Source organism: Schistocerca cancellata, chromosome 7 (genome assembly GCF_023864275.1).
Source record: "Schistocerca cancellata isolate TAMUIC-IGC-003103 chromosome 7, iqSchCanc2.1, whole genome shotgun sequence".
Taxonomy (NCBI): domain Eukaryota; kingdom Metazoa; phylum Arthropoda; class Insecta; order Orthoptera; family Acrididae; genus Schistocerca; species Schistocerca cancellata.
The window spans coordinates 495298285-495315617 of NC_064632.1; the positions used below are offsets into that span (position 1 = coordinate 495298285).

At 45.9% G+C, this 17333-nt stretch overlaps 1 protein-coding gene across 1 annotated transcript in view; it reads left to right on the forward strand.

Annotated features, from left to right (window-relative positions):
* The first annotated feature begins 5484 nt into the window (after nucleotides 1-5484).
* LOC126092844 (uncharacterized) overlaps nucleotides 5485-17333 on the forward strand; it is a 56622-nt gene continuing 44773 nt past the window's right edge. Inside the window, exons 1-2 of the mRNA XM_049908573.1 lie at nucleotides 5485-5543; nucleotides 9200-9295. Of these exons, the coding sequence (XP_049764530.1) occupies nucleotides 5485-5543; nucleotides 9200-9295 (155 nt within the window). The remainder of the gene's footprint in view (nucleotides 5544-9199; nucleotides 9296-17333) is intronic.

Genomic DNA, 17333 nt, shown 5'->3' on the forward strand with positions numbered 1-17333 from the left:
TACACAAAGTTAGCGGCAAGCTGCATGAATTCATCATTCATCATCTATTCTTCTTACCATAACACATTATACTGTGTCAAGTAGGACACTACTACTGCTGTATCCCAACATTACAGGTTTGTTTCTTCTGCTCATCCACATTTACTTACATTTTTGTACCTTTAGAGCTGGCTGTCATTCTTCACACCTACTAGAAAATATTTTTTATGTCATCTTGTATCCTACTACAGTCACACTACTTCAACAGTTTCCCGTAGATCAGCAAGTAACGGCAGATCGCTACCCAATCTGTCTGCAAGTGATTTATCTCTACAGAAAATAATAGTAGTCCTATCGCATTTCCCTGGGGCACCCCTGATGATACCCTAGTCTCTGATGAACACTCGCCGTCGAGGACAATACACTGGCCTCTGTTACTGAAGAAATCTTCTAGCAGTTCTCAAGTTTAGAAACCTATCCCATATGCTTGTACCTTGGTTAACAGTCTGTGGGTGGCCGGAGTGGCCGTGCGGTTCTAGGCGCTGCAGTCTGGAGCCGAGCGACCGCTACGGTCGCAGGTTCGAATCCTGCCTCGGGCATGGATGTGTGTGATGTCTTTAGGTTAGTTAGGTTTAATTAGTTCTAAGTTCTAGGCGACTGATGACCTCAGAAGTGGTATAGCGCACAGAGACATTTGTAATGGGGCTCAGTGTCAAATGCTTTTCGGAAGTCTAGAAATATACGCAATATCTTAGATTTGTTTATGTTGAGATTCGGTTATCACTACCTGGACCAAGCGTCGGGCCTCTGCAGGTCTTCCTGCATATCGCTACAATTTTGTAGCGTTGCGATTTGTCTGTAAAGAAAAATATCATCCCGAAAAGCCTCACGAAACTCTCGATATACATATAAGTTACATTTATGTCTGAAGACTTCTTTTCATTAAGAATGACGTCCTGCGTTCTGTTTGCTAGGAACTCTTCAGTCCAGTCATTCTATTGGTCTGATATTCCGTAGGCCCGTAATTTGTTCAGTAGATGGCAGCGCGCAACTGTACGGAATGCCTTACGGAAGTCGAGGACACGGCATCTAACTTGGCGCCGATATCTACTATCTTTTGGTCTCACGGATGAACAGAGCGAGCTTGATTTCAAATGATCGTTGTTTTAGGAACACACGTTGCTTCCTACACCGGAGATATTTAGTCTCCGGAAATGTTATAACACGTGAGCATTAAACGTGTTCCAGAATTCTACAACTGACGGAAGTCAGAGATATAGGCCTGTGCCGTGAATATCAAGAACCCGGTAAAACATCAAATCTCCGACATAGCTGTGGCCGGAAAAACATCCTGCAAGAACGGGACCAACGACGACTGAAGAGAATTGTTCAAAGTGACAGAAGTGCAACCCTTCAGCAAATCGCTGCAAATTTCAGTACTGGGCCATCAATAAGCGTCATCGCGCGAACCATTCAATGAAACATAATCGGTAAGGGCTACAGAACCGAAGGCCGATTCGTGTACCCTTGATAACTGCATAGCGCAAAACTTTACGCCTCGCCTGGGACCGTCAACAACGACATTGGACTGTTAGTGACTGAAAATACGTTGTCTGGTCGGACGAGTCTCGTTTCAAATTCTATGGGGAGGATGGACGTGTACGGTCGTGGAGTCAACCTCATGAATCCATGGACCCTGCATGTCAGCAGGGGACTGCAAGCTGGTGGAGGCTCTGTAACGGTGTGGGGCGTTTGCAGTTGGAGTGATATGGGCCACCTGATATGTCTAGATACGACTCTGACAGGTGACATGTAGTAAGCATCCCGTCTTGTCACCTGTAGCCATTCATGTCCACTGTGCATTGTGGATTGGGCAATTCCAGTAGGACAATGCGACATCCCACACGTCCAGAATTGCTACAGAGTGGCTCCAGGAACATTCTTCTGAGGTAATCATTTCCGCTGGCCAGAGTGGCTCCAGGAACATTCTTCTGAGGTAATCATTTCCGCTGGCCACCAAACTCCCCAAACATAAATTTTATTGAGCATATCTGGGATGTCTTGCAACGTGCTGTCCAGAAAAGATCTTCACCCCTTTGTACTCTTACGGATTTATGGACAGCCCTGCAGGATTCATCGTCTCAATTCCCTCTAGCAGTACTTCAGACATTAGTCCAGTCCATGACACGTCGTGATGCAGCACTTCCGTGTACTCGCGGGCGCCCTAGACGATATTAGGCAGGTCTACCAGTTTTTCTGGCTCTTCATTGTAAAATGCTGATCTCGGAAAGATATAGTAGCCTAACCACATTCTATGTCGATTACAACAAATTGTGATATCCTGCCATTCTGTCACGATGCACCCAAAGGTTAGTTTACACGAGTTTGCGAAACTACGTTTCGGAACTGCACTACTGTTTATTGCGCATGGGCGGCGAGCACTTGCACAAGTCGCTGTTGAAACTAAAAAGTTCCGGGTTGCCAGGAAGTTTCAAGTTCCGGTTTGTTCCAACTTCGCCGACACGAAACTAGTAATTGCGCCTGGTTTAAGGTTAAGTATTGCATCAGTAGCATGTCAGAAAAGTTAAATATAAAACTGGAAACAGACCTGATTGTTCGTCTTGGTGCCAGAACGGTTCCAGGCGCTTCAGTCCGGAACCGCGCTGCTGCTACGGTTGCAGGTTCGAATCCTGCCTCGGGCATTGATGTTTGTGATTTCCTTAGGTTTAAGTAGTTCCAAGTCTAGGGGACTCCTGACCTCAGATGTTAAGTCCCATAGTGCTTAGACGTAGATATTTATGGATTTTAATGATATTGACTGCAAAGAGAAGCAGAGACATGTTGCTGTACTTGAAGCAGTCGTTTTTTATTTTTTTAGTCTTCTGGCTGGTTAAATGCCTCCTGCCACGAATTCATCTGCTATGCCAACCTCTTCATCTCAGAGAAGCACTTGTTACCTACATCTTCATTTATTTGCTGAATGTATTCCAATCTCTGTCTTCCTCTACAATATTTTCCTTCTACAGCGCCCTCTAGTACCATGGAAGTCATTCCCTCATGTCTTAACAGATGTTCCATCGTCCTGTCCCTTCTCTTTATGAGTGTTTTCCACACATTCCTGTCCTCTCCGATTCTGCGCAGAACCTCCTCATCCCTTACCTGATCAGTCCATCTAATTTTCAGCATTCGTCTGTAGCACCACATCTCAAACGCTTAGATTTCTTCTGTTCCGGTTTTCCCACAGTCTGTGTTTCACTACCGTACAATGCTGTGCTCCAAGCGAATATTCGCTGAAATTTCTTCCTCAGATTAAGGCCTGTGTTTCTCTTGTCCAGGAATGCCATTTTTTCCAGTGCTAGTCTGCTTTTGATGTCCTTCTTGCTCCGTCCATCATTGGTTATTTTACTGCCCAGGTAGCAGAATTCCTTAACTTCATCTCCTTCGTGACCATCAATCCTGATGGGAAGTATCTCGCTGCTCTCATTTCTGCTGCCTCTCATTACTTTCGTCTTTCTTCAATTTACCCTCAATCCATGTTCTGTACTCATTACGCTGTCCATTCCGTTAAGCAGATCGTGTAATTCTTCTTCACTTTCACTCAGGATCGCAATTCATCAGCGAATTGTTTCATTGACATCCTTTCACCTTGAATTTTAATCCCACTCCTGAACCTTTCTCTTATATGCACCATTGCTTCTTCGATGTACAGATTGAACAGTATGGGCGAAAGATTACCTCCCTGTCTTCCATTCTTTTTAATTCGAACACTTCGTTCTTGGTCGTTCACTCATATTATTCCCTCTTGGCTCTTGTACATATTGTGTGTTACCCTTCTCTCCCTACAGCTTACCCCTATTTTTCTCGGAATGTCGAACATCTTGCACGATCTTACTTTGTCGAACGCTTTTGCCAGGTCGACAAATGCTATGAACGTGTCTTGATTTTTCTTTAGTCTTGCTTGAAACGTTCCCTTAGAACAATTATAGACTGTGCTGATAAACCTCTTACACTATTTGCTTTTCAAACACCTGAGCAGAACTGAACGTACTCAAACATTCACTAAAGTGACACACAATATTTTTAGCGCAACGCAATCTGACTATCAAAGATCCCTGCAAAAGAATGGCCCTGAGTAACATTAAACTACACCTTTCAGAAATCACTTACCTCACAAAAATCTTCATTACTCGAACTACTGCAATACAGCGAGCACCACTACTGCCAGCTAAATAAAAGATTCAAACTACGGAAGGCACTAACTACTGATAGGGATAGTTAGCAAATGAAAGATATTAATAGAGAACAAACAATGTATTTACCTTAATAGTCATAATATATATATATATATATATATATAGCAGTTCATGACAAATTACAAAACTCCGCCATCTCTCTCCCCACATCCACCACTGCTGGCGGCTCACCTCCAACTGCGCAACGCTACGCGCTGTTCACATCCAGCTGCCGCTGCCCAACACTACAATGGCAGACAACAATGCAAACTAACCACAGACTGCACACAGCACAGCCAGTGATTTTCATACCGAGCGCTACGTAACGTTGCCGATAATAAAACATAAACAGCCTACTTACATAAAGAAAACATAAACAGCCTACTTACATGCTTCCATTATCAGCCGCAACGTTAGAATTGCCTTTGCATCAGTCGTACGCGACCTGCACATGGATGGACGGATATCTGAGCTGCTCGGTGAAATTCATTGACTTAGAAACACATAAGCGAGAATAATATCTGGCTGTGGAACAGAAGAAACATTTACTGTAAAGATGAATACGAATCCCCTCTATTCAAAAAAAGACAATATTCTGGCGACAATATTTCGCACATTATAGCACGTTTATTTCTTGTCGTATCATTAATACTTTTTAAAAAACAACGTGAACTGTTCTGGTGACATTCCCAGATAACTGAAATACCTTCTCGAGTGTCCCACAACAATTTCTTTCAGTAACTCACTGAGCAAATCGCGAATCCAAACACGTCTCTTCTTTCTTTTCTTCTGTATCGATTTGATTCCGACAAGTATTAACTCCGTCACTACTCGTTCAGCTGCCAAAGCTTTCATTTCAGAGATGACTCCGGCATTCAGAAAATGACGAAACTTAAGCGCACATTGCTGCCGCCGGTGTCTGCTCTCATATACGAAACCAGTTTCGCGAAGTTTGCGCTGCATAGCTTTGGCACGCGATCCGCAACCTAATGCGTCAAATTCATCTCCCACAGCGACTGCCGCAGTTGCTATATCCGCCACGTTCAGGTATGCGCGATAAGACTGGTGGGAAGCGGCGCACGCACGCAACAAAGCGTCGCGTGTGATTTCAGCTGCGTGATGCCTTTGTTTTCTAACCTGTGGCTCTGTGTCGCTGACCGGCCGCTGCCGCATTGTGTGACAAACACGACGGAAAGCAGTGACGCCTGGCTAGCTAGCGTGATGCACGAACCTCGCCCAATCGACCGCGACCCGCCAACCAGCTATCGCCCTCATGCAGCTTGCACTACATCGCTTTGACACATCGTTCCTTCTCGAAGCACCGACGCTCAAGTGAGATTATCCAACTTGTTACTGGATTCACTCGTCAGCAGAATTCACGTCGCTCTGCTGCTGCCGAAATGAGCGCCTTCCGTGTCTACGGCTGCTTGGAAATCTATGAGAACGGGGTACCGGAGAAAAACGCAGCGTTTCGAAATGCGTTTTCGCAGCCATGTCTAGTTGCCAACTCTATACACTATGTGATCAAAAGTATCCGGACACACTGGTTGAAAATGACTTACAAGTTCGTGGCTCCCTCCATCGGTAATGCTGGAATTCAATATGGTGTTGGCCCACTCTTAGCCTTGATGACAGCTTCCATTCTCGCAGGCATACGTACAATCAGGTGCTAGAATGTTTCTTGGGGAATGGCAGCCCATTCTTCAAAAATGTTCAAATGCGTGTGAAATCTTATGGGACTTCACTGCTAAGGTCATCAGTCTCTAAGCTTACACACTACTTAGCCTAAATTGTCCTAAGGACAAACACACACACCCATGCCCGAGGGAGGACTCGAACCTCCGCCGGGACCAGCCGCACAGTCCATGACTGCAGCGTCTTAAACCGCTCGGCTAATCCCGCGCGGCTGCCCATTCTTCACGGGGTGCTGCATTGAGGAGGGGTACCGATGTCGTTCGGTGAAGCCTGGCACGAAGTCGGTGTTCCAAAGCATCCCAAAGGTATTCTATAGGGTTCAGGTCAGGACTCTGTGCAGACCAGTCCATTACAGGGATGTTTTTGTCGCGTGCGTTATGAACAGGTGCTCGATCGTGTTGAAAGATGCGATCGCCACCTCCGAATTGTTCTTCAACAGGGGGAAGCAAGAAGGTGCTTAAAGCATCAGTGAAGGCCTGTGCTGTGATAGTGCCACGCAAAACAATAAGAGGTGCAAGCCCCCTCCGAGAGAAACACCGGCATACCGTAACACCACCGCCTCCGAATCGTACCGTTGCCATTAGACACGGTGGCAGTTCACATTCACCGGGCATTCGCCATACCCACACCCTGCCATCGGATCGCCACATTGTGTATCGTGATTCGTCACTCCACACAACCTTTTTCCACTGTTCAATCATCCAATGTTTACGCTCCCTGCACCAAGCGAGGCGTCGTTAGGCATTTACCAGCGTGATGTGTGGCTTATGAGCAGCCGCTCGACCATAAAATCCAAGTTTTCTCACCTCCTGGAAGGTTTCTTGGGGAATGGCAGCCCATTCTTCACGGAGTGCTGCATTGAGGAGAGGTATCGATGTCGGTCGATGAGGCCTGGCACGAAGTCGGCGTTCCAATACATCCCAAAGGTATTCTATAGGGATCGGTTCAGGACTCTATGCAGGCCAGTCCATTACAGGCATGTTTTTGTCGCGTAACCACTCCGCCACAGGTATCTAACTATCATAGTACTTGCAGTGCATCCTGATGCAGTTTAGAATTCCTGTGTGATGGTCTGGATGGATGTCTGTCTATTACACATTACGACCCTCTTAACTGTCGGCGGTCTCTGGCAGTCAACAGACGAGGTCGGCCTGTACGCTTTTGTGCTGTACGTGTCCCTTCACGTTTCCACTTCACTATCACGTCGGAACTAGTGGACCTAGGAATGTTTAGGAGTGCGGAAATCTCGCGTACAGACGTATGACATCCAGTCACCTGACTCGAAGTCCATGAGTTCTGTGGAACGCCCCATTCTGCTTTCTCACGATGTCTAACGACTACAGAGGTCGGTGATCTGGAGTACCTGGCAGTAGGTGGCAGCACAATGCACCTAATATGTAAAACGTATGTTTTTGGGGGTGTCCGCATACTTTTGATCACATAGCATAGAACGGTGAGCCTGAGCGACCGTCCTCGCCATGTATCAATCATTGAGCTGTCGCGTCCAGCGAGTGGTCTAGACTCTCAGTGGCATTGGAGACTGGAGAAGGTGCGCCCAGTCACCTAATGTGGAGATGGTTAACTCGGTTTGGAAATAATCGAACAAAGACAAGACGTGAATAATTACAATCTTCAATTGCTCATCTGAGCAAGAATTGGATAAGAACTTGATTGAAAGTTAACTGATAGCAAAATCTCGTGGAGCGAGATGCGTGGCTGAGTATGAGCGCGAGCAGATCCAAAGCGAATACTACAAGTCGAGACTCCAGGGCTATTCTACACGGATTGGACCGCTGTCTGTCCTGGAATCTCCCACGGGCTATGCCGCCTCCGCCTTTACACTGTGCGGCAGGTCACGCTGCCCATTCCACGTTGTCACTTTCGTACACTGCTCTGCTGGGCCTCGTGTATGACCATACATGGTCACCGTCAAAGCACTACCGCGCCTCGCGGCTCTTCACATGAGCTCACGTGATGCCCCATGGGTCAATGTAACATTTCCGTCCAAGATGCTGCTCCAGGCGGGTGTAAAATGAATGTTCAAATGGTTCCAATGGCTCTAAGCACTATGGGACTTAACATCTGAGGTCATCAGTCCACTAGACTACTTAAACCCAACTTACCTAAGGACACCACACACATCCGTGCCCGAGGCAGGATTCGAAACTGCGCCCGTAGCAGCAGCGCGGATCCGGGCTGAAGCGCGTAAAAACGCTCAGCCACAGCGACCGGCAAAATGAATGTGCGCAACGGAAAATAATAAACGCTAAAATGATGATTTGGCCCTGTCTGACTACCCCCTGAAGCAGATATTAGGATCTCTTAATTCTATAAATTGCAGTCTGAACATAAATGAATGATGAAGGCACTAATCCTATTAAATGATAAACGTTGTTCCTGTTTATATAATTATTGTAGGATAAAAAAAAACTTTATATTACAAAGTTTACACTTTCTAAGTAAATTACTGATCAATCGCCCAACTCTATCCCTTATTATGACAGCGCGGTCCAATATCAATAACGTGAAATGACTGACATCATCTACATACCAAACACTAGAAGACACTACTTTCAAAGATGATCTGCGCTGGTGCGGAACCTCAGTGGAAGTAAACTAACGTGATTACAGCTGTTTAGCTTTTATAGCCCTAATAAGACGAAGCAATTTGCGATATCACCTTATGTACTGCGTCCGGTGCGTTGAAGTTCAAATGGCTGTGAGCACTATGGGACTTAACTGCAGTGGTCATCAGTCCCCTAGAACTACTTAAACCTAACTAACCTAAGGACATTCAAACCTACGACCGTAGCGGTCGCGCGGTTCCAGACTGTAGCTTTATCTACATCTGCATACATACGCTGCAAGCCACCGTACGGTGCATGGCGGAGGGTACCTTGTATCACTATTAGTCATATCCTTTGCTGTTACATTCGCAGTCTGGAACCGCGCGACCGCTACGGCATGGATGTGTGTGATGTCCTTAGGTTAGTTAGGTTTAAGTAGTTTTAAGTTCTAGGGGACTGATCAGCTGGGATGTTAAGTCCTATAGTGCTCAGAGACATTTGAGCACTGTATTTATATCGAAACTGTATACTCAATATTGCAGCTACGCTCTCAACAGGGTAGTGTAGATTCTGGGAAAATAATTATTAGCCCTATATTGACTATAAAACTACAGGTGGAGATTTTTTACTCATTTGTCTTGTATTTTGGTGCATGGTTTTGAAGTTCTGAAAGTGGATAAAAATAAAATCGGAACCATAGTGACAGTTTTCTGTTTTCTTTTTCAGGCCTGCTGACATACCGGAAATATTATGGTTCGAGGAGGAGACGGAACTGATTCGCAGCTGTGGCGCCCTCAGCTCTGCCCTCGGACTGCAGAAGAGGTGAGTAAATGTGGCGCAGCATGTCCCGTCAGATGAACACAGGAACGCTTGTTGTAAAGTTTTATCTCCGGGGGGGGGGGGGGGGGCGAGGAGGGTCTAGATGAGGGTAGCTCACATCACGCTAGCGCTCTACGGAGCACCAGGACTTGGCTGTTGCCCTGGGCCAGCACGGACCTGGTAGAGGGGGCGCGTCGGACAGTGGCAGGTGTGTCGACGAATGAGGGGTGCGGCGCGCCAGCGGACGGAAGCTCACAAGCAGACGGCACCTGCTCATCATCATAGATTTCGTTCAGATTTATGGTGCATTCAGGGCTTGGCCAGTAATCAATGTGATAGAAACGAGAGCTCCAGGTGGCCAAGCGAGGCACGAGCCGTATGTGCTAACGTCGTTTCCAGGCAACGGTCGGTGCAGCGGTAAGAGCGCAAAACGACAATCCAAGGGTCGTGAGGTCGAGTTCTTCTGCGGAAAACTTTTTCCTTTTTTTCAATTTTTGCGTTACTTACACGGCAAATAATGTGAAATAACGCTCAGTATTATTATTATTATTATAACGATTGTTCCCCTTTAGGAGAGCGATTGAACTTGAATTCATAATTTCATCTTCGGATGTTTTTCTTCTTTGCTTCCCAAAACCTCCTCATCCTCTCAGAATGCTCCTTCTCCCGTTCCTCTGTCCATTTTTTACCAGGCTGACGCGATGTTCTTTCTCCAAACTTCACACTTGTGATTTTATGCCGCACTCGGTGCGATCTTCGAGATTTTTTATGTTGATCTGCTGTAGATCCCTCAGGACTTCTTTCAGCCATTCTGTGCCACATTTACTCCTTGTTATAATATTGAATAATTTCTTTGCTGTTCTGGAGTCTTCCATCCTGTAGATGTGTGTATAAAATTTGGCTCGGCGCTTTCTGATTTCATCTGTTACTATGTTGATCTTTCTATAGAGTTCGTTTTGTGGTCTCTTCATCCAAATGCCATTTTTGTTGATTGGACCGTAAATCTTCCTGAGAATTTTTCTTTCTTGCTTTTCTATTTCCTTAATTTTTGAATAACCATCAATCACCATTGTTTCAGCTGCACAGATTACTTCTGGAAGAATCACTGTTGTATAGTGCCTTAATTTTGCGTCTGTCGAGATGCACTTCTTATTGTAATGCGTCCATGTTAGCTTGTAGGCTTTCTGGAGCTTGGTGATTCTTTGTTCATTGGCAATTCGCTTTAATCCTGAGGACTGTATAGTTTCACCGAAGTATTTAAAAAGGCAGACTTGTGCAATTTTACCATATTTTGTTATTAAAGGGGATTTATTTTCTGGCTGCCTTTCCATGTATTGGGTTTTTTCATAAGATATCTGTAGTCCGGTTTTTTGTGAAATTTCATGTAGTTTTTCCACTGCGTGAATCGCTAAGTATATTGTGTTTATTAATATTTTCATAAATGGTATGAAAAGGAAAGGCAAAGATAATATGGGATTGGAAATAAATTTCCAGAAAAGGATTGCAAGGCGTACAGGAGAACTTCATATACAAAATTAGATACTTTTGTTATTTTCAGGCTGCCGGTTTGGCCGTTCGCTTCTAGGCGCTTCAGTCTGGAACCGCGTGACCGATACGGTCGCAGGTTCGAATCCTGCCTCGGGCATGGATGTGTGTGATGTCCTTAGGTTAGTTAGGTTTAAGTGGTTCTAAGTTCTAGGGGACTGATGACCACAGATGTTAAGTCCCATAGTGCTCAGAGCCATTTGAACCATTTTTTTGTTATTTTTACAGTTGATGATTTACACATGTTGCGATAATAGTCATCGTAAAGAGAGGGGGAGTACTAATTTTTCGGCATACTACACACGTTATGAAGCCTTATTACATGGGTGTTTCAAAGTTTCTGTACAAAAACCAACTGGTTTTACATTCACAAAACGCATAATTTCGCCAATTATTGGCGAGGATAGCTGATGGTTTACAGTGGAATGTATTTTTATACAGTCTTATCGGAATGTTATTTCTTTCCTTCGCTCGACGAGATAAGAGCAATTTTGAAACTTTTTGATTGGATTCTTTAGCTGACGTTAAAATTGGATATGACAAGTTGCACTAGTGCATTTTTTTTTTAATCTTTATTTCCAAATCTTATTAATTATACAATGTAGCCCACTGTCTTATGTGATTAGTGGGCCGAAGATCTTATACATTTATACAATTGCAGCTTTTCTATGTGTAAGTTAGTAACTAGTTAGTAGCAAACTACATGGATACTACAATGGGCAAATTAGTATGTTAATTAAGAACTAAGTGGTAACCTAACTAACTAACTATAAACTAGTCACTAAAGCCTGCAGCGTTACAAATGTGTCAGCTGATAGTATAAACCTACTATTAAGTCTTGCTCATTGAGCTAACCCCAATGAGCGTGCCCCTGACACTGGGCAGGCCATGGAGTTGGTCGCTGCAGGTTCCTAAGAAAAGTATCTATAAACTAGGTCCTACAACTAAACTTATCCTAAAGTCACAATTGGGTGCGTTGTCTAGATCGGTGAGGTTACACCCCACTCCCCCTAATCCCGAGGCACGGCGGATGCACGCATTTGGGAGGAGCAGCCTTTCAGCTGTCTGGAAAGTACGCTAAGTTACACTGATGAGCCAAAACATTGTGACCACTGCCCACCGTGTCCGCGGCTCGTGCTCTTGCGGTAGCGTTCTCGCTTCCCGCGCACGGGGTCCATCATGAATACATTCCAAAAAGAGTAAGGCGCCCAAACCAATCCCAGAAAAACAGTGCTACTACCGATAGTGAATCAACGACTCAAACCAGACAGCCAGTGGTATAAAATAGCAGAATGCCATAAAGTTCTTGGAATATATATACAGTCTTGTCCACTTAGAATGGCCGCATACAACTGGAGGGACGTGCTACACACCATAAGAGGTCTCTCCAGACAGCACGCGAACCGGAAACTAACAATCCACCAGAAAACACAACTGATAAACACGACGATCCTGTCGAAAGCTTGGTACCTGGCGCAAATCTTAAGCATCCAGACAGAAATTGCGCGAGCACTAACGAGCGCAGTGTACTACCTGTTGTGGCGTCGAAATATATTCAAAGTGGCGCAAGCAACGTGCTCGCTGCCAACGAAAGAAGGGGGACTAGGTCTAGTTGATATAAAGACCAAATGTGCAGGCCTTCTACTGAAACGAACGCTCGCCATCCAGGACAAAGACCCTGACAGTGCCACAGCCAAGATAATTGGAAGATACAAGCCCGCATCCAAAGAAGCGCCGGTCGACACGAGGTACATTCCCTTCAGAATGCGACACGTCAGGCTGCACTACGCCAACAAAAGTTACGTTCTGGACACCGTGGCGAACCCCAGCCACAGAACAGCCAAGAGAATATACTGGGCCCTCAGGGGGAAGCCGGCAAAAAACAAAATTGAACAAAAACTCCCGCAATACAATTGGAAACAAATATGGGGGAACGTCTCGGAAAACGTGTTGCCTAAACATGCGAAGGAGACGTGGTACAAAATAATTAACAGAACGGTACCAACCAACCAAAGACTGGCGGAGATAAAACTCGTCGCAAGTGACAAGTGTGAAGTATGTGGCATGACCGACACCCTCGAGCACCGATTCACGTGCGGGAATGCCATCAACATCTGGGAAGCGTGCCAGCAGATGGTGGCCCACATCAACAGAACGGCGCCGGGAAGCATCACAGTGGAAGCAATCACCGCCCCAGTCTGCAACCCATTTCCACGGCCCAAGCGACTGGCGACTCTCTGGATCCCCGCCATGACGGCACACACCACCGTAGCGCGGAGGCAGACCGACCAGCTGGCCTTCCTGATGGACCGCTGGGAGGAGAGCAAGACGGCCCAGCAGCACAGGCGCTAGCGCGAGAACTTCAGAAACTTCCTGCAGATTCCACTGCAGACAGCGATCGCCAGAGTCCTCCCCAGCCTGTGACCGCCACCAGCCACCTCACCACACTCACCACAAGAAGAACGTGTGCAGTGATAGTGAATAAGTGCAACAGAAAAGATAAAGTGCTTTCTCCTCTCGCCTCAAATAGTCAAGTATAGTAGTACAAAGTGTTTCTTCTTAGTGAAATTAGTGATACAAAGTGCTTCTCAGCAAACATCTGTCATGCTCGCAGCCAAAACAGTGTCAAAAGTATGCACAGTAGTACTACCAGTTTTTTTAAATAACTTTTCTTCCATTATTTGTACTATACTGACTAGGAAACAAGCATTACTTAGTGGAAAGTGCCAACTACTCATTATTATTATTAGATATTTTTAAATGATTTCCTTTACTTTGTGCCTATAAAATTCTGTTGATTACTCACATTCTCTTTTCTGCTTCTCTTATGTAATATGACAAAATTTTCTCTCTTCTTCAATTTAGGTATATTCTGTAGTATATGTAAAAAAAGTTTCTTCCACTTCTGCTCCACCTATCATGGTGACGTTCCCTCATACTGTCCCACTTAACAGTATAACTAGAGGAAGAGATCAAACCAGAATACACAATGTGCCTGTGGCATCACAAGTGCATCACATACAGAAACATAAACTCAAAATCAATGCATCGATGCCAAATATAAACTGTTATGCCTGTCCTGCAATGTCTACGCCCTCAAAAAAAAGACGACAAATGGCCATGTAAAAGGGTTTAAGGAACAACAATAAGAGAAAAACGAAAAAGGAAAATATAAAAACGAAAACATGTAAAATGACAGTAATATTAACCAGCACTAGGAATATAATAGGTTAATAGAATAAAATGTATCGTTGTTAATATATTTAAATAAATATATATGGTTACAAAAAAAAGGTTCGATTCCCGGCGGTGTTAGGGATTTTCTCTGCCTCGAGTTGACTGGCTGTTGTGTGTCTTTCATCGTCATTTCATCCTCATTCACTCGCAAGTCGCCGTAGTGGCGTTAAAGAACTTGTGGAGCGGCGGCCGAACCGCCCCGCGAGGGGTCTCCCGGCCACCCATGCCATACGCTCAATATTGTTATTATTATTATTACTGCCCACCGCAAAGTTGACTGCCTCCTGGTGATATTGTGGGCACGTGACGCAGTAACGAAAGAATGTAAGCGGTAGATAGTCATTATAGCTAAGATACGGGCCGCAAATGCAGAAATTCACTGATATAAGCGATTCTGACAAAGGGCGCGTGCTTGTGGCGATGCGGCTGGACACGAGAAGCTTTGAAACGGCGAAGCTGATGGCCTGTTGGCGTACTACTGTCGTGAACACCTATGGAAAGTGGTTGAAGGACGGTGAAATAACGGGTTGGCCCTATGGTATTGGACGACCACGGCTCATAACAAAACGTAGAGCCAATTATTCAAAATGACAGTCACAATCGTATTATTTGTTTAGCCGCCAACCGGTTTCAACCCGCGATGGGGTCATCTTCAGGACAATTTACACCATTTGGTCGCTCGCTGGAGTCGCCACCATGCCTGTGTACGGTTGATAGTTGCATTGTAGTCGCATTGAATTTCCTTTTCGATGCGGCCACAACTCTCTTCCATGGTAATTATTGTCTTTGACTGCATTACTTTCTTGGTTTTAACCTTCATTCATATGATTTTGAATTTATTCTATAGATGTTTGATAAAGAATCTGTGATAATCTATTCCTTTTATCTCCCCTTTTTGTATACTATTCTCAGTATTTGATTGATATAGGTGTTAATCAAAATACACTCCTGGAAATGGAAAAAAGAACACATTGACACCGGTGTGTCAGACCCACCATACTTGCTCCGGACACTTCGAGAGGGCTGTACAAGCAATGATCACACGCACGGCACAGCGGACACACCAGGAACCGCGGTGTTGGCCGTCGAATGGCGCTAGCTGCGCAGCATTTGTGCACCGCCGCCGTCAGTGTCAGCCAGTTTGCCGTGGCATACGGAGCTCCATCGCAGTCTTTAACACTGGTAGCATGCCGCGACAGCGTGGACGTGAACCGTATGTGCAGTTGACGGACTTTGAGCGAGGGCGTATAGTGGGCATGCGGGAGGCCGGGTGGACGTACCGCCGAATTGCTCAACACGTGGGGCGTGAGGTCTCCACAGTACATCGATGTTGTCGCCAGTGGTCGGCGGAAGGTTCACGTGCCCGTCGACCTGGGACCGGACCGCAGCGACGCACGGATGCACGCCAAGACCGTAGGATCCTACGCAGTGCCGTAGGGGACCGCACCGCCACTTCCCAGCAAATTAGGGACACTGTTGCTCCTGGGGTATCGGCGAGGACCATTCGCAACCGTCTCCATGAAGCTGAGCTACGGTCCCGCACACCGTTAGGCCGTCTTCCGCTCACGCCCCAACATCGTGCAGCCCGCCTCCAGTGGTGTCGCGACAGGCGGAATGGAGGGACGAATGGAGACGTGTCGTCTTCAGCGATGAGAGTCGCTTCTGCCTTGGTGCCAATGATGGTCGTATGCGTGTTTGGCGCCGTGCAGGTGAGCGCCACAATCAGGACTGCATACGACCGAGGCACACAGGGCCAACACCCGGCATCATGGTGTGGGGAGCGATCTCCTACACTGGCCGTACACCACTGGTGATCGTCGAGGGGACACTGAATAGTGCACGGTACATCCAAACCGTCATCGAACCCATCGTTCTACCATTCCTAGACCGGCAAGGGAACTTGCTGTTCCAACAGGACAATGCACGTCCGCATGTATCCCGTGCCACCCAACGTGCTCTAGAAGGTGTAAGTCAACTACCCTGGCCAGCAAGATCTCCGGATCTGTCCCCCATTGAGCATGTTTGGGACTGGATGAAGCGTCGTCTCACGCGGTCTGCACGTCCAGCACGAACGCTGGTCCAACTGAGGCGCCAGGTGGAAATGGCATGGCAAGCCGTTCCACAGGACTACATCCAGCATCTCTACGATCGTCTCCATGGGAGAATAGCAGCCTGCATTGCTGCGAAAGGTGGATATACACTGTACTAGTGCCGACATTGTGCATGCTCTGTTGCCTGTGTCTATGTGCCTGTGGTTCTGTCAGTGTGATCATGTGATGTATCTGACCCCAGGAATGTGTCAATAAAGTTTCCCCTTCCTGGGACAATGAATACACGGTGTTCTTATTTCAATTTCCAGGAGTGTATGTGAACATTATTGCGTACCACCTGCGTCGCTTCATGCTTAAAGTCTACATCTACATCTACATCCATACTCCGACAGCCACCTGACGGTGTGTGGCGGAGGGTACTTTGAGTACCTCTATCGGTTCTCCCTTCTATTCCAGTCTCGTATTGTTCGTGGAAAGAAATATTGTCGGTATGCCTCTGTGTGGGCTCTAGTCTCTCTGATTTTATCCTCATGGTCTCTTCGCGAGATATACGTAGGAGGGAGCAATATACTGCTTGACTCCTCGGTGAAGGTATGTTCTCGAAACTTCAACAAAAGCCCGTACCGAGATACTGAGCGTCTTTCTTGCAGAGTCTTTCACTGGAGTTTATCTATCATCTCCGTAAAGCTTTCTCGATTACTAAATGATCCTGTAACGAAGCGCGCTGCTCTCCGTTGGATCTTCTCTATCTCTTCTATCAACCCTACCCGGTACGGATCCCACACCAGTGAGCAGTGTTCAAGCAGTGGGCGAACAAGTGTACTGTAACCTACTACCTTTGTTTTCGGATTGCATTTCCTGAGGATTCTTCCAATGAATCTCAGTCTGGCATCTGCTCTACCTACTATTAATTTTATATGCTCATTCCATTTTAGATCACTCCTAATACCTACTCCCAGATAATTTATTGAATTAACTGCTTCCAGTGGCTGACATGCTATATTGTAGCTGAACGATAAAGGATCTTTCTTTCTATGTATTCGCAGCACATTACACTTGTCTACATTGAGATTCAATTTCCATTCCCTGCACCATGTGTCAATTCGTTGCAGATCCTCCTGCATTTAAGTACAATTTTCCGTTGTTACAACCTCTCGATATACTGCAGCATCATCCGCAAAAAGCCTCAGTGAACTTCCGATGTTATC